This window comes from Hevea brasiliensis, chromosome 16, assembly GCF_030052815.1.
Source record: "Hevea brasiliensis isolate MT/VB/25A 57/8 chromosome 16, ASM3005281v1, whole genome shotgun sequence".
Classification (NCBI taxonomy): domain Eukaryota; kingdom Viridiplantae; phylum Streptophyta; class Magnoliopsida; order Malpighiales; family Euphorbiaceae; genus Hevea; species Hevea brasiliensis.
Window position 1 is genome coordinate 56,645,290 of NC_079508.1, and position 17,590 is coordinate 56,662,879.

Sequence of the window (17,590 nt, forward strand, 5' to 3'; positions counted from 1 at the left end):
CACCCAGCATAACTCTGGCATTGAGTCTAAAATCTAAATCCGCTTGAATTTATATCTACAATCTGCAAGTTAATCCACACATTTTAAAAATGGAAGCATTACCTCCAAACAAGCTAAATATTATTTGAAGCTTTGATTCACAGTGCCTAAATATGCCCATACTTATGAAATAAAGGAAATAACAGGATTTCAAAGGGGAAAAAGTCCATTATATATACATTGCCTAGTGACTAGTGAGATGCTCAGCAATTGAGGGGAATAATCCCACATTGATGGTTGCTGAGCATACATGAGATACTTACGGCAAATTCGCTGGCAGACCCAAGGTAAAATTTAGAAATCATATCAACATTTTGGTATGATGGAACTAGCACAGCTAGGGGATAATCTCACCATGTTCAGCTTCTGGCAGGTTTACTAAGAGAGCCTCAATTTCTGTACATTACTCTAGGACTATCCTGCTATGGAGCACATTAAGTTTAGGAATTAGGAATCTATTGGTAGAGACGTCCACAATGCATGAGGCTTCTACTCATATGAGCCTCCATTGTTTTCTTAAAAGTGGTTTTTTCATGGCTAAGACCTCCGATTGCTTACCTTATACTAGCTTACTAAAAAGTAAAATCACCTTATTTTCAAGTTTCACCCTGGAAATTCCAAATCATCAGTATGGTAAGATCAAACTGAGACTTTTAGTCAGAAAAAAGGCAGGAAGGGCCAAGGGGGAGGGGGAAACAAACACAATCAGAATATGTTTCATTGCCAACATACTGAATCTTTTTTTCCATTACATATATCATAATTATGAATTACAAACAAGAGATATTCATCACATGCACATTATGTTTGAAGGATAATATCAAAATCCAAGTTGCATGATACACCTATGTAAAATATAATCACATTTTGCTAGCATGTTTACCAAATAATGAATGCCGACCTTCAGCTATCAACTCTCCTGTTGCTTTGTTTTTCACAAGAACAATTGTTCCAGCATAGCCTCCTTTTCGTCCCAAAACCTTTGAAGTGACCTCTAACTCATCCTGCAATTTAGTCACCATGACACCAAAAATTAGATACAAAACCTGAATCTTAAGCTATCAACATCTAACCAGCAGCAAATTAAAAAAAAAAAAAAAAAAAAAAGATGAAGGAGGAAAGAAAGAAAGAAAGAAAGAAAGAAGAAGCAAACAGATACAAACAAAAATATACCCAATATTCAAGTTCAAACATCATCCTCATCCATAGGAATATAATCATCAATTCTGATTGAAGTAGTGCATATATATTACAACTGTAACAGAATATACCTGAATTTATTTCATTATGTCTACGAAACAATCAAACGTGCTATTAGCACAGTAAGCAATGACACAGTGCAGTTTCAGAAACAGTTTCTTAACAAACTAGAAACATTTATAGTTGAAATTAAGATGTATTAGAATAAAAATACGCGGTAAAAAGGGCTTGATTACATTGAGCTTTGCACTGGAAAGAAACGAAATAGACATATCCACCGAGACATTCATAGGGAGACCCTCAACATACACCACAGCACCACCTACTTCATCTACCAGGTTCGCTATTGCACCCGTAGCTAACTTACCGCTTCTGTCCTGCAACCATAGATTATCGCATTTCCAAGCAATTTAATTAAAAGAAAAAAAAAATCATCCTATATTAACTTTCTTGACAAAATAATAATAATAATAATAATAATAATAATAATAATAACTGATAGACAGTAATTAAAAGATAATCTTGCCAAATTGAGGAAAGCGGGAATTGGATTATCTTACGGTGAGGCGAGCAGGGACCTTGAAAGTGCAAGAGACGATGCCGGGCTCGACCCGGTCTACTCGGATGCCTCTTAAGGCGAAGTCTTCGTAGAAGCTGCAATCGAGGCCGAGTCGGTGAGGGTGGAAAGTGAGTTGCGAGATGCTTGCCAATTCTTCTTCGCTTAGTTTGAGAAACTGCTTCGCCTTCTCCATCAAGGCTGTACGATTCCGCTTTCCAGGCTCGGCTTGCAGATTTGGGAGACTTTTTCATTCGGTTGAGGATCACTTCGTGCGGCGTCGTTTTTCACGAATATATCTCCTTTAATCTGGGCTTGCAAATGGGCTCATCTCAACACTACGCCTGAAACGGTGAAACTGAAAGCTACTGTCGTCCTCGTCGCAAAACGATTTTTTTTTATGAAATAAATTTTATTTTAATAATAATTAATTAATTTAATTATTAACAAATATATAAATCAAATTTGTTTCTTCATTTAGAACAACTTACAATTACAAATCTTATAATTATAGTAAAACAAAAATAAATAAAACACCATCATGATAAAACTCTTGGAGAGCTTATTTGCATCTCGAGAAATTAATTCGTGGAGATTTAAAATATATCTCATCCAAAAAACAAATAGCTTAATTTATAATATAATTAAGAGTCCATTTTGATACATAAAAAAGGGGAAAAAAATTTGATCATGGCATTACATCTTGATAGGACGCGTGTCAAACAAAGAATGTCGAGCTTCCGCAATAATCTCTTGGGTTGCTTTGTTTCTAACAAGAGTGTAAGTTCCAAAATATCGTCCTTTCTGTCCTAAACCTCTTGCACTAATCTCTATCTCATCCTGCAATTTTAATAAATAAATAAATTTAATTTCGGAAAATCACCCATGGCATTAGCAGGCAGTAGGCTCTTATAAAAATAAGTCGTACGCTTACGTTGACCTTGGCCGTGAAAAGAAATGAGATTGACATATCTACCGAAACATTGACGGCACCTCCTACAACAGGAATCGCAGCACCACTCACCATATCAATAAGGGCCGCAATTGCACCGTTAGCGTAATTTCCATTCCTATCCTACACATCAAAACACCAATATTAATGCCAGATATAGTTTTCTGTCGACTACTAGAAGATTATTTTTTTTTCTCCTACAATGAGTCTGGGAGTGACTATGAAACTGCAGGAAATGAATCCAGGCTCGATTTGATCAACAAGGAGGCCTCTTGAGGCAAAATCGTCGAAGAAGCTGCGCTGGACCCTGGGCCTGTGAGGGTGAAGAGTAAACGTCAAAACGCTTTCTGATTCTTCTTGGCTCAGCTGTAAGAAATCGCCCCCTTCACCGTCTTTCATTGAATGAAAAATGGCAGGCAGTAGGTACGGAGGCGGAGATATAAAATAATGGAGATTGTTGGGCGCACATGATTTTTTTTTTTTTTTTTCTTCTTAACGAGTCCACTGCCCCCACAGTCAAAGAGATTAATTAAAATAACAAGACTCAATTAGCAGGAGAGATCTCCATTAACCACTTTATTTGGTTTTTAGGAAAAAAAAAACAATTTCTTTTGAAAAGAAGTTAAAAAAGGGTGGAAAGATAGAGGCCCGTTTGATGATGGGCCTAACATGGGCCTATTTTGAAAGACCTTAAGGGATAGGAAGGTTTGCAATGTAAAAGTGTAAAAAAGAAAGCTATCGCCTAGAGGAAGGGTAACCCCAAATTGTAATGGATCAGTTGCACGTGCGATTTGGTAAAGTGTTCAAAGAATCAGAAGATCACCAGTATTCTCGAATGCCTTAATAATATTAATTTATAACAAAATAAAAGTGTAAAATAAATAAATAGATTAAAGAATCCTAGGTTGGTTTCCATTTTCCAAAATTGGCATCGGAATATAAACTTTAAACCATAGTGTACGTATGGTTAGAAACAAATGGGCAAATTTCTATGCTTATTGTAGTGTTCATTTGTGGGGTTCACCACTTGTATATTTTTGGACACACTCGAGAACCTCTCTTGTTATTGACAATTCCCATATCAAACCAGTATCAAAGTTCAACTCCCATAATTATTACTTTTATTCATAATTCTATTTTAATTTTAACTATTTTAGTATCTTTAATACTACTCTATTCGAAAATAACATATTTTAATTACAGGATTATTGTTAAAAGTTAATCATTTTAATTAAAAAAAATTTAAATTTTATCAATTAAAATAATTTAATTGATTTTTCTACATATTTAGAAGTGAGACCTTATTATTAAAGTGAAAGAACCACAAAACTAAAATTTTAAAACCTGTAATTCAACAAAGAGGGGGAAAAACTTTTGTTTTTAACTTCATTTGCTTGTACATGAAGCGATGCGCATTAACTTTACTACTTTCACAGGACGAGCAATAAAAAGTTGGAACGAGCAAAAGCAACTCATCCATTCTTTTTATTTATTTTATTTTTTCACTCATGAAATCCCTACATCAAGCATCAAGCTCTATTGATTTTCCTTAATTTCTATGTATCTTTCCATTTTCTTTATTGCCAAAGAAAATGTTAGTTTGGGTTAGAAATATGTAAGTTTGAAATTTCCATATCAGAACAAAATAAGATGAGTGATAGACATATAAGTGGGAATAACACGTAAACTCATTGACTTAAGATTTTATGAGCATATTCTTTTACAAAATCTATAAAAAAAAATTGATTCTTAGATACTTTAGATTTTCAGATCTAACAGCTTATTACTAGATCATTATTATGTGATTAATTATATATAACTTCTTGATGAATAGTATAATGAATTTAAATAGATTAATGACAACATCATGAGCAATTCTCTAGGATATACATTTTTAATTAATATTTTAAAATTATTATTAAAAGGGATAAAATTTTAATCTTTTACACTACGAAAATATAGATATTCGATCACTGAAATATTTAATCTGAAATATATATTGGGTTAAAGGGCAGAATGATGATGCTAAGCAATGCAATCTTACTTTCAAGAGAAGTATCTAAATCCAATCTCTATCTAAATCTTTCATGCATATCCTTTAATGACTTTTTTTTGGGTGGTAATTAAGCAAATAAAGAAAAAGGTAAAGGAGTAGCAGTTGTCATGAGGGACCATATAATGTTAAAGTGATAGATGGAAGACTGAAGGTTAGCAGTGGCTGAAGCTTTGGCCATCCAGTTAGCTATTGATCAATTGGCAATTGCAACAGGTGATGAAAATTTTCTAATAGAATCCAAATCTCATAGTAGTTCAAGCCATAAAAGGACTCTTCTTCTTTCCTAACCCCGCGGGATATATATAGCTTAGCTGCAGTGATTTCTAATTTAAAATCTCTGTTTCAGCATTTTGTAGGCTTTTGTCCTTCTCAGATCCGCAGACAAGCAAATAAGGGTGCTGGTTGGCTTGCCAAGGCAGTTAGAATAGGCTCATTGTCCACTCCACCTGACCAATTGCCATCTATTCCCTCATTTTAGCGCAACATCAACAAAATTTTCTCCTCATCCTTATTATCTTGTTTATTATTCAATTCCAAATTAGTCAAAGTAATTATATAAATTATTTTTCATCATTTAATTTTATTTAAAATCAATTATAAATCTTTTAATCTATTCTCTCTATATATCATTTTAAATTATGAGATATATAGATTAAGTATGTTTAATAAAATTATTATCATTTTATTTTATTTTTATATTCTTTATAAAAGAAAATATATATATGTAAATTCTGTTTTTTAAATAATTTATATATTAAAATATTTAGAAAAAAATAAGATCCTCTATGCTCGACTATTAATTATAAATACAATTTATTTTATCTGCTGCTCATTTACTATTGCAGAGGAGAAAAGAAAAGGAAAAAAAAAATTATATTTTTGTTAATAAAACCTAAATTTTAGAAACGGGGTTTATCGAGGGTTCTCTCCTTCATTTTCCCACGTACTGGCCACTCTTAACTACCCACTTCACTGCTCACTTCTCTCTCTCTCTCTCTCTCGCTCTCTCTCTCTCTCAGTGCGTGTGTGTTTATGTGGGTGGATGTGCGTGTGTCAAGGATGAGCTTGGTCTCCGTTCAATACAACCAGCAGCCATGATTCTACCGTCCCAACCCCAACACCTCCGCCTCTCTACTTGCCACCGCCATCCGTCCAAACCCATTACCGGTTTCTGCGCCTCCTGCCTCCGCGAACGCCTCGCCGGCATTAACCCTGACACCCACCAGGAAACCCCCATCACCTACCTCGCTGCTGACCTCCGTCGCAGCAAATCATTTTCAAGCAGCTCAAATCCCAATGCCTCCTCCAGCTCCACTAGTACCACAAACACCTCCGAGCCCCGCCGGAAGTCCTGCGAGATAAGGGCTCGAAACTCTCTCTCCGATCTCTTTCATCTTGATGACAAGAGAAGATACAGCTTGAATAGGAAGCCAAAGGGTTTGGCTTTGGGACTTGAATTGAAAGAAGACGTGGAAAATGGGGTTGAAATTAGGATTTCAGAGGAGGTTTCTGCACCAAATGTGAATGCTACTGGAAGAAACATAGACGATTTTGAAGAGGATGGAGAGTTTAAGACAATGAAGGAATTTATAGATCTTGAATGGGAGCGAAAGAAAAATGCAGGTAGAGATTTAAGGGACATTGCAGGGAGTTTTTGGGAGGCAGCTTCCGTAATTAGGAAGAATTTAGTGAAATGCCAGCTAAAGCAGAAGAAAGACAAGAAGGAAAAGAAACATGTTATTGTTGATGGTGGAGATGGTAATTTGGTAGTAGATGTTGAGAAGCAGAGTGTCAGAAGATTAAGAGAGACCCAATCGGAGATTGGAGAGTACGGGTTTGGGAGGAGATCTTGTGATACTGACCCAAGATTAACAGTTGATGTGGCTAGGCTGTCTGTTGATGATGCACGGTATTCTTTTGATGAGCCCAGGGCTTCCTGGGATGGGTATCTGATTGGCAAAACATACCCACGGCTTGCTCCATTGGTTTCTGCTATAGATGATTCGAAGTTACCTGCTAATGGGATTGAGAATCTGAAAGAGAATGTGGACTTGAAGAATGAAAGGAAGAGTAGCCCTGGAGGCACCGCTCAGACTAGGGATTATTACTCTGACAGGAGGAGGAGGAGTTTTGATCGCCTAGGTTCAAATAGGAGACTGACATTAGGGGATGATGAACTCAAATCAATATCCAATGCCATGGTGTCTCCTGAAACGGTTGGGTTATTCCATGGGGCAAAGTTGTTGGTCACAGAGAAAGAATTGAGGGATTCAAATTGGTATTCACTTAAAGATTATCATGCAGGGAGTACAGATGCTTTTTCTAAGGACGTGGATTCTGTTGCTGGCAGGATTAGCAAAAAGGGATTCAAATTCAGGAAGTTGCAGAGGTGGCGTAGCGTGTTGAATGTTTGGGCTTTGATGCAGCGGAGGGTTGAGGGCAAATGTGGGAACGAGGAAAGCAGTATTGGTGGAAATGCGGTAGATAGGCCAGTAGCAGAGTCTTGGCATGAGTTGGGAGGGGTGGCCAATGTGGAGGCAAATGGGACTGTTAGCCAGAAGCTTATAAGGAGTTACACTGTTAGTGCTAGGGATTCCAGCAAAATGGCTTGTGGCGCGAGTGGCATTGAGACCACAGAAAATGGTATGGGGAGAAGAGAAGAGCTCGTGCTGCAGCGAAACCGGAGTGCAAGGCATTCTCCAAACAACCCGGATAACGGCTTGTTGAGATTCTACTTGACTCCACTGAGGAGTTATGGAAGAAGCAAATCTGGAAAGACTAGGCTAAAGAATTCACAATCTATGGCAAGGAATGTTCTGTAAAGGTGCATTAATTGTTCTTTAATGGAATGTGATGTTGTAAAGACATGACTTAATGTGTTTTTCCTGGTTCAATACATAAGAACACATCATATTTATCACCTGTTTTCTCTGCTTATTACCCGTTTCTAATAATGCAGAAATGATAAGTAGAAAATATTTGTTTTTCCACAATTTGAATTCAATTACGATGCTTAACTGGCAGTATGGATGGTATTTTTTTGGCAATCCTTGCATATTGAATTAAGTATTTGTGTAATTTGTTATGAATTAATTTCTGCTCTATGGATCCTTGAAAATGCTAGCTACTAATCTCCGTGATGTAGTTGAGGCATGTGCACTGCAGTGCAGGTCACCTTTTATTTGGAGGTGACAAAGTAAAGTAAGGTTTTTAATAGTTTATATATATATATATATTTGTTTGAGAGGAGGTGAAGGTATTTGAAGATTTTGAAGAGAGAAACTACTTAACCACCATTGGAGAGCAGAGGTCTTCAAAAATTTTCAAAAATCTTGCTTTAAAAAAAAAAAAACATGGATTCTCTTCTCTCGTGCACAAGTACATGGTTGTAGAACCTTACAAAATCTCTCATTTCAAGATCTGGCCTGGTTCTTTGCAAAAAATAATGTGATATAGATGTATATCTGCTGCATCCTGCTCTCTTATGGTAACTTCCGTAGTCTATTTGTTTGTGGATTCGATGATGCTTTTGTGATCTTCTTGTCAGTGTAACTGGTGTGTTCATGAAGAAATCCCTATATGATCTTTTACTTTAGTGAGGTGTAAAGTGTACGGCACCAGATGTCATTTTTGCCCTGTCTTTAAGAATTGTGTATGGTACTTCAATAGTACATGCAAATTGCCCTTGATTCATTGGGATTGCCATTCACTTTTCTAGCTATAGGCTAGGCTACAGATCTTATTCTTGTTTCTTCATGACATGGAACATACATTTGACGATAAACGGATAGTAAATCTCTAATTTTCCCCATCCAAAAAAGAGAAAGAAAAGAGATTGCAAAGCATGCCTGCATCCATTTGAGACATTTAGCGCATGCATGAATTGCTTTAGCAACTGGAACAGGACTTTCACGTAAAGTAACAGATTTGGAGTCCAACTCTTTAGAGCAATTAAATGAAAATCCTGAAAATGAACACTTTAAATGTTTATGCTGTCTAATAGTCTCAACTCCTGTTGTGCGCTTTATATATATATATATATATATATATATATATATATATATATATATATATATATATATAAGTGGCCTTGGTGTGATACAACTGCTATAATGATAGTTGATAGTCAGGGGATGAGGGTAAAACAAGCTCTTATTGTTTGGCAAATAGTCAGTTCGTCATTCATGCATGTTTAAGTTGGGTCAATCGAGTCCCTAAACTCTGAATTTTGGCAAAAACCTAAATTCTCCTGAGTAAAGCCCTGTGACACTAATTGAGCTTTGTAACATTCCACTGAGTCATCTGCTCGAGTTTTGATTTTATAAACCCATTTGTATCCTATAGCAGTTTTACCAGGCGGTAAATCAACAAAGTTCTAAGTATAGGTCTTTGATAAGGCTTGCAATTCGTCTTGCATTGCGTGCTGCCAAAGAGGATTAGTACTAGTTTCCCTATAAGAGGAAGGTTCATGCAAAGAAACTATAGTAGACTAGCAATGATAATCATGAAGATAAGATGGTGGGTGACGTACTCTAGGAGTTACAACATCAGAAGAAATAGAAATTGTGGATGGAGAGACAGAATCTGCAGAAGAACTAGATCTCTTAGGCGACACCATAAGTTGATCATCTGTTTGTCCTGCATTAAAGATGTTAGGAGGGGGAGTCTTATCGTCATTAAGAAAAGATGTATTAGGGAATAGCTCAACAGAAAAATTAGTGAAGAAAGGCGAGTGATTGTTTGAACATTGAAATTTAGAGAGGGTGGAAAACATTTTATGTTCCCAAAAAGTGACATGACGAGAGATACGAAGACGCTTAGAGATAGGATCCCAACATCGATACCCTTTATGCTCAATACCATAGCCCAAAAAACAACATAACTGTAACATCCATAATTTTCAAATAATTATTATATATATATATATATATATATATATTTTTTTTTGTTCTAACCCTGGTATTGTGGACTTTGCGTATGTACTTTCATTTCGTGGAAATTCGATCGTCGCCCGGATCTGCAATTTCGAGCCGAGCAGATAAGCTGCTGGAACCATTTTAGAACCGGGTCAAGATTATAGGCTACCCCACCGTTTTTAGACATTCTAGACGCGTTCCAGTTGTCAGATTTGGCATAGGTAAACTCGAACTCTATATTACTCAATGTTTGCCTTGTACTGGGTTAGAATAAAATTTATAAAATATTCGTGGATGATAAGAAAATTACGATTCCTATTGCAATAGCCTTATAATATTGTTAAGGACCGCGAGGTAGATTTATAGAATTTTTAAAGTTAGTTTGGATAGTTTTTGAAAAATATTAGTTTTGAAGTCTTATAATTGAGTTATCTGATGTTGTGATTATTGTTTGGTTTGGAGGGCGCCCAGAAGGGGCCATATAATGATGATGAGATATGGGTTGAGTTTAGAAGTGTTATTTGAACCATTTTGCAGGTTGGGTAGATTATAGGTATAGGGGAGACTCTGCCGGATTTTCAGCACAACTTAGGGTGTCTTTGGTCTTTTCTAAACTTGTATTGAGTCAAATATATTAAATAATTGCAATGAAATTATCAGGTGAGCCGGGACAGCCTTCCTCCTCCGCTCAGCCGCCGTAGTGACCTCGGTTCAAGTTTGTGAGTAAAATATTAATTTTAATTGTAATTTCGATATTATTATATGTTTAAGCATGCCCATGCATCATTTATAAATATATATCTATGTAGTTAAATACTAGGCACGTTTTATATTGCATTCATAATTGTTGAAGTGCCATGGATGTAGTTTGTGGTAATTTGGAGCAGTGTGTGTGCATGGCGTGCGTGTGGTATGGTATTGGATATGGACAGGACGGGTAGACACGGCTTGAGAGTCCTTCGGGGTAGACACGGCTTGAGAGTCACTCGTTGGGACCCCGCATTTGGTTTATTAAGCGAAAGTCCGGCTTGAGAGACACTCGCTAGCAGAGGTTGAATTAAGAGGGTTGTATAAGGGATCAGCTCCCATATATGTATTGCTTGATAGTGTTGGGTGTATGAGTGCTCCAAATTGCTTTTTTGCTGCTATGATATGAAAATTATGACGATGTTGCATTTCACTCCACCGGGTGCATTAGCTTTAGATAGTTATAGAGATTATTATTAAAATTGGTATTTTACTCTCTAAGTTGAACGCTCACTCCTGTTCATCTATTTTTCCAGGCCAAAGGAGGAATTATTTGTTGTGGCTAACCTACTCTTCTTCTTCGTGAGTCCATTAATAGTATTTAATGTATTTTGTACAATTGAGTTAAATTTTAGACTCCGCATGTGTTAGAAGCACTTATTTTTATTTTGGGCCTGTATTATAAAAGTTATGTTGGACTCGTAAAATTATTAACTGTATGCATAATGGGATTGGATGAGGGAGCTGAGCTCCTATTTGAGTTATGACATTTTGATTATGTGGAGGGTGAGCTGAGCTCCCCAATTTATTATATATTGTGTTTATAGGTTGGGTGAGTAAAAAATTCCTCGTTGAATGATCCATTTTATGGTCAGACTCTGTTCGGTTGAATTCTTGAAATTGGACCCAAATGAGCCTTAAAGTTGGGTTGAGGAATAGTTAGGCTTACTACAGGCCTCGAAGCCTTTAGGCTAGCCCAGGTTCTAGTGCCGGTCCGGCCCATAGTGTCACGACCCAACCTATGGGCCGGACCGGCACTAGGACCTGGGCCAGCCTAAGGCTTCGAGGCCCGTAGTAAGCCTAACTATTCCTTAACCCAACTCTAAGGCCCATTGGGCCCAATTTCAAGAATTCAACTGGATAGAGTCCGGCCATAAAGTGGACCTTTCAACGGGGAGTTTTTGACTCACCCGACCTGTAAACACAATATATAATCAATTGGGGAGCTCAGCTCACCCTCTACATACTTAATGTCATAAAAATAAATGGGAGCTCAGCTCCCTCATCCAGTCTATCAAACATGCATATAATAATACGTTTACAGGTTCAACATGATAATTATATTACAGACCCAAATCAAATAAATATTTCTAACACATGTGAAAATTCTAGGAGTTAATAAAATTACACAAACATTTATAAACAACCTGCGAAGGAGAAAAGTAGATTAACCACAACAAAAATCCTCCTGTAGCCTGAAAAATAATGAACAGGAGTGAGCATTCGACTCAGAGAGTAAAATATCAATTTTAACTATAATCTCTATAACTATCTAAAGTTAATGCACCCTATAGAGTGAAATGCAACATCAGCAATATGTTCACATTATAACAGCAAAAAGGTAATTTGGAGCACTCACACACTCGATAATGTCAAACACTACATATATGGGAGCTGATCCCCTATACAGCTCTCTTATTCCAACTCGTGCCCAAGAACTCATTTCGGACTTCCACTTAATAAACCAAATCGGGTCCCAATGAAGAACTCAAGCCATGTCTACCCGAAGGACCGGTCCCAGTGAAGATCTCAAGCCGTGTCTGCAGTCTGTATATCAACTGCCATATATCATGCGCCAACGCACATTGCTCCAAATTACCACAACAACATCTATGGCACTTTAACAGTTGTGAATGCAACATAAAATGTGCCTAGAGTTTAACTACATAGATATATACATATAAGTGATGCATGGGCATGCTTGAACATATAATAATATCGAAATTACAATTAAAATTAATATTTTATTCACAGACTTGACATGATCCTTGTGGCGGTGGGTAGAGGAAGAAAGGCATCTGCTCACCTGACAATTTTATTACAATCATTTAATAAATTTGACTCAATACAAACTAAGAAAATGACCAAAGACGTCCTAAGTCGTGCCGAAAATCCGGCAGAGTCTCCCCTATACCTAGGACCTACCCAATTTGCAAATGAGTTTAAAACACACTTCTATATCCACCAACCATACATCCACATCTCAATCACATCACACAGCTCCTCCTAAGCCCATCCAAACAGTCATCAATCACAATATATAAAATTACAGTTTAGTCCTTATAATTGACCTTTTTTGCAAAAACTATCCAAATAAACTCTAAAAATTCTAAAACTTTGCCCCGCGGTCCTTAGCAATATTACTAGGCTAATGCAAAAAGAATCATAATTTTCTGAGATACCACAAATATTTTATAGATTTTCAATCCCATTTAAACACTAGAAAATTACGAAAAAGTAAGGTTCAGGTTTACCAATGCCGATTCTGATCTCAGGAACGCGCTCGAGGCATCTGACAATGGTGGGGTAGCCAAAATCCTGATCCAATTCCAAGACTTTTTTGGTAGCCGGTCTGTCTGGCCGAAAATTCACAGACCCGGAAAACTGTTGAATTTTCGCTAATTGAAGGTACCTACACGAAGCCCACAACACGGGGGTTAGTATAAAATTTTTACGGAATTTTCTAAACTCATTTAATGTTCAGAAAAATACTGCAAAATTCAGTGGGACCCACCGAAAAACTGTGCCAGAAAATTTTGAAATTTATATTTTCGCGAAGCTCTCGACAAGTGGAGCGCTCTGGTACTCTCAGTTTTTCTGGTGGGGTTCACGGTTTGCGAGAAATCTAGCCCAAAAGTCAAAATGGGCTAAAATTCCCAGACAAAAATTGAACAAACCGCTTGATGGATTTTGATGTTCTTGGTGTCTATGGAAAGCTCTCAAGGTGTAGATGGTGTTTGACATAAGACCCGGCCTAATTGGTGGCTGAATCGGCCGAATTTTGGCTGGGACGCCGAAACATCGCGCGCACACAGAGGGAGCTTCGCGCGTCATTTCCAGCCGCTTGGAAGGCCGGCTGGCGGTGGGGAGGCATCGGGGCGGTGCGCCGGCGAGGTGGGAAGGCTGGGGAGGCGGCGGCGCGGCCTGGGGGTGAGGGAGGAGAGAGAAAACGGGAGAGAGAGGAGGAGGGACGGCATGCCCGGGGGAAGGGAAGAAAAGAAGAAGAAGGCCGGTTCGATTCGACCGGTTCGATCCGGTCCGATTCGATTCGACCGGTCCAATTCAAGATATAAAATTTTGAATTTTTACTCTGTCTTGGGACCGAAAACGAGGCCCAAAAATTTCGAAAAATTTCTAGAAAACTCAGAAAAATTCGTAAATTCCAAATATATTTTTAGTTTTGCCATGTGGTTTTTAAATTAATTTTTAAAAATCATCAAAGTTTTTATATTTTCGGGAAATTAAACTCGATTTCTAAAATCCGAAAAATTTCAAATAATTTCCTAAAATTTAAATAAAATAAAATTATTAATATTACTCACAAAATAAAAAAATTTAAAATTTTGTGGTGTTACACATAGGTTGGGTCGTGACAATAACCGAGCACGAGGTTCCAATTTTGAGCGTTCATGTGGCTGAAGAAGAACAAAACAAGCACACCCAAAAACACAAAAAAGACTGTAATAAGGAGAGAGACCATACAAACATTCATAAGGAGTTTGATTACTTATTGTCGCAGAAGGAATGCGGTTAATGGTGTAGACAGCTGTAAGAGCAGTTTCTCCCCAAAAACGTTCAGGGCAAGAAGAAGAAATTAAAAGAGTGCATACAGTGTCAAGAATGTGTCTGTGTTTGCATTTTGCACGACCATTTTGTTGAGAAGTACCTAGACAAGATCGATGAATAGTAGTGCCATCTTGAGCGAGAAGATTGAGGAACGCAGTATCTTTATACTCCATGGCGTTATTTGTTCGAAGAGTTCTAATGGTACAGGAAAATTGAGTTTTGACAAGAGTAGTGAAATTAGCATAAATCTGAGACAATTGTGAATGGTTTTTCATAAAATAAATCCAAGTAAATCTAGAGTAATCATCCACAAATATCACAAAGCAAGTGGCATTGCCCATGGTGGGAATAGGAGAGGGACCCCATATATCAGTATGTACAAGATCAAAGATAGAAAGGGAAATAGAAGCACTATTATTAAAAAGTAAAGCATGACGCTTCCCAAGTTCACGTGAACCACAATCAAAATTCTCATATTTAATATTTCCTAAAAGACCACTAGAACATAAAGATTTTAGTCTAGAAGAGGAGACATGACCAAGTCGAGAATGCTAGGTAGAGGTGGACACAGAGGCAGCACATTGTGATGGAGGGATAGGAAGAGATGCAGTATGTGAGGGAAGGTGAAGAGATGTCAATTCAAACAGACGATCAACTTTACGGCCGGTCCCAAGGATCTCTCCTGTCTGTGGATTCTGCTCATAACAACCATGACAAGAAAAATGTAAATTAAGACCAAGATCACATAATTGTCCCACATAAATAAGATTGAGAGACAATTTAGGAATAAGAAAGGTATTAGGTAAAGACAAAGCTGAAGCAGAAACATCACCAATATGACTGACAGACATGCATGAGTTATCAGCAGTATGAATAACAGGAGAATGAGATATGGTATGTTTTGTTTTGAAAAGACGAGAGTCAGCTGTCATATGGTTACAGCAAGTAGAGTAAAAAAACCAAGAAGAAGATGTACCTAGAGTGACTGATGAAGCAGTGGAAGTGGGGACACCAGTGATAGAGTGGGCTAAGGCTTGTTTTAAAGCATCAATATTTATCTGGTTAAGAAGTTTATCTAAGGTAGATGTTTCACCAGAAGACCAACCTTCGGTGGCAGCAGTAGCAGTGTGATTAGAAGCCTTACCAGACTTAAATTGTGATTGATTATTTCGTCAAGTTCCTTGCTTGGATTGCAACTTAAAGCAATTGGAAATAAGATGCCCCGGCTTGAGACAATACCTGCAAGTCACTTTTTGTGATTGAGAAAATACTGGTATTACTAACACTGTGTCAGTAGTGATGATGGATTGCTGAGATTTCAAGTTAGCAAAACGAGCTTCTTCAGCCAGTAATTCTGTAACTACAATCTCAAGTTTGGGAAAGGGATCCCTATGTAACAGAGAGGATCTGACCAACTCAAAATTCATCATTTAAAGCCAAAGTAAATTGGTATACCCGAAATTCATCTCTTTCTTTAGCATAGAGTTCAACATCAGGAGTGTCATGCCAAAGTGGTTCAGATGATGACAATTGATCCCATAGAGCAGTCATTTCTGACAAAAAATCATTAATAGGCTGACCTGATTTTTGGTGCATGCGGTGAAGAGTACCATAGAGTTGAAATCAATGAATAGCATTCGTAATGGAGTAACGCTTGACCAGTAAGTCCCAAACTTCTTTGGCAGTGTCAAATCGTCCAAATTGGGGTTTGATGGATGGAACACAGGTGTTGCGTAGCCAAGTAAGAATTTGATGATTCTTACAATCCCATTCTTCAAGGCGGTCGGCATATTTGGATTCATCTTCACCTTCGATCACAGTGGGTTTCGTGGCATCACCAATGACATAACGCCATAGCTTCCGGCCTTTGAGAAAGCTAGACATTTCTTAAGACCAAAGAACATAGTTGGATCCATTCAAAATGGTGCCAATAGGCTGTGACACATCAAATTTTTCCATGAAAATAGAATTGTGAGATAAAATCAAAGTGAAAATAAATGGGTGCAGTGAATAATTACTACTGGACAAAAGATGGAATGAGAAGACGAAAATCCATCAAAGAAAGCCTAAAAAAAAACAAAGTAATCAAACAATCCAAAAGACCCAAAGCAAATATCTCACAACTATAAAATTATGGCTCTGATACCATGCAAGAAGATATATTTGTATTATATATTTTTGCGTATTTTAATGAGTTACAGCAGAGATATATATATACAAGAATAAGAGAGCTAAGTATAGTAAGAAAGTTGATAGCAAAAAATAAGGCTTAGAATAAATCATAAATTAAGCCTGTAATTTTGAGTCAATGACAGCTATATGCTAAAAGTAGTGATGAAGAGGAAGCCAAAAAATGCCTTATCGTGTTTAGGAAGTTATTCTTAACTCAAATTCGGACCCAAGTGAGGCTTTTTCGTAGTTATAATTCAGTTGATGAGTTGCCCTTTATTGTTCACACTACTGAAACATGTAACATGATTGAGATCTTGAGGTTTCATGAGAGGGTGTAGGATATGACTCAACTCAACTCAACTAAGCTTTTATCCCAAAAATTTGGGGTCGGCTATATGGATTCGCTTTCTCCACTCTGAACGATTTTGGGTTAAATCCTTAGAAATGTGTAATGCTTCTAGGTCATATTGTACTACTCTCCTCCAAGTCAATTTAGGTCGTGTAGGATATGACTATTGTCCTTTAATTAATAAGGAGGGATACAAAAGCAATTATGGAAAAAATACTCAGAAAAGAAGTCGTGTTGGAGTTATACTTCTCCAGTATAAATAGACTGTTACCAGTTATGCATTTCATCGGACTCTGGTGAACTATACTCACGTTAAGCTCTAGTCATCTAACTTAATTCAAAGCTCCTAGCCAAGACTTCTCTGTGGTTCACTCTCTTTTTTTTTTCGTCAGGGTAAATCAATCCAAATTAAACACGTGAGAACTGAATTAACTATTGGGCCAAACATGATGTGTTTTTTAACCCTTATTCCTAGACATAGACTTTCTCTAATTTTGTTACTGTGAATGGTTTATCAGCTGGTCTGGGTGCTTGTTTCATCGGTAGTAACTTAAATCCTACACCATAAGTGGCCTTTGGGTCTTTTTGTTCTTTAATGAAATTTACTTGCGGTAAAAAAATCAATAATCCTGTACTACCTAGCCCTATGAGGCTGTGACACAGCTGAAGAGCACTGTTATTTTTTGTGGGGACCCAAAGATCCGACCCAAACCCTTGTTACAGGTTACCAATAATTGCTTCTGATGAAAATAGTCTT

The 17,590-nt window shown here is 37.2% G+C and overlaps 3 protein-coding genes across 4 annotated transcripts; 1 reads left to right on the plus strand and 2 right to left on the minus strand.

Annotated features, from left to right (window-relative positions):
- Positions 1-752: 752 nt before the first annotated feature.
- LOC110666342 (uncharacterized) lies at positions 753-2,143 on the minus strand. The gene is made up of 3 exons (XM_021826792.2): positions 1,800-2,143; positions 1,476-1,616; positions 753-1,043 (listed from the first exon to the last, which is right to left on the minus strand). Exons 1-3 carry the CDS (start codon positions 1,989-1,991, stop codon positions 900-902), a joined length of 477 nt encoding a protein of 158 aa, XP_021682484.1. The 5' UTR covers positions 1,992-2,143; the 3' UTR covers positions 753-899.
- Positions 2,144-2,318: 175 nt separating this feature from the next.
- On the minus strand, positions 2,319-3,245 carry LOC110666432 (putative esterase C31F10.02). Of its 2 annotated transcripts, none has more exons than XM_058138102.1 (3): positions 2,949-3,245; positions 2,736-2,870; positions 2,319-2,635 (listed from the first exon to the last, which is right to left on the minus strand). In XM_058138102.1, the coding sequence occupies exons 1-3, from the start codon at positions 3,144-3,146 to the stop codon at positions 2,492-2,494; spliced, it is 477 nt and encodes a 158-aa protein (XP_057994085.1). In that variant the 5' UTR covers positions 3,147-3,245; the 3' UTR covers positions 2,319-2,491. The 2 variants fall into 2 exon arrangements, with proteins under 2 accessions (XP_057994085.1, XP_021682608.2); XM_021826916.2 differs by having other exon boundaries at positions 2,324-2,635; positions 2,730-2,870; positions 2,949-3,237.
- Positions 3,246-5,691: 2,446 nt separating this feature from the next.
- Positions 5,692-7,723, plus strand: LOC110666343 (protein OCTOPUS-like). The gene has a single exon (XM_021826793.2). The coding sequence runs from the start codon at positions 5,898-5,900 to the stop codon at positions 7,623-7,625; it is 1,728 nt and encodes a 575-aa protein (XP_021682485.2). The 5' UTR covers positions 5,692-5,897; the 3' UTR covers positions 7,626-7,723.
- The last annotated feature ends 9,867 nt before the right edge of the window (positions 7,724-17,590 follow it).

Coding starts and splice junctions, on each gene's coding strand:
- LOC110666432 (XM_021826916.2), bottom strand. CDS start 3,146: ATGAAAGACGGTGAAGGGGGCGATTTCTTACAGCTGAGCCAAGAAGAA. Junction 2,871..2,948: donor TAGTCACTCCCAGACTCATT/GTAGGAGAAAAA, acceptor TTTGATGTGTAG/GATAGGAATGGAAATTACGC. Junction 2,636..2,729: donor TTTTCACGGCCAAGGTCAAC/GTAAGCGTACGA, acceptor TTAAAATTGCAG/GATGAGATAGAGATTAGTGC.
- LOC110666342 (XM_021826792.2), bottom strand. CDS start 1,991: ATGGAGAAGGCGAAGCAGTTTCTCAAACTAAGCGAAGAAGAATTGGCA. Junction 1,617..1,799: donor AGGTCCCTGCTCGCCTCACC/GTAAGATAATCC, acceptor CTATGGTTGCAG/GACAGAAGCGGTAAGTTAGC. Junction 1,044..1,475: donor TTTCCAGTGCAAAGCTCAAT/GTAATCAAGCCC, acceptor ACTAAATTGCAG/GATGAGTTAGAGGTCACTTC.
- LOC110666343 (XM_021826793.2), top strand. CDS start 5,898: ATGATTCTACCGTCCCAACCCCAACACCTCCGCCTCTCTACTTGCCAC.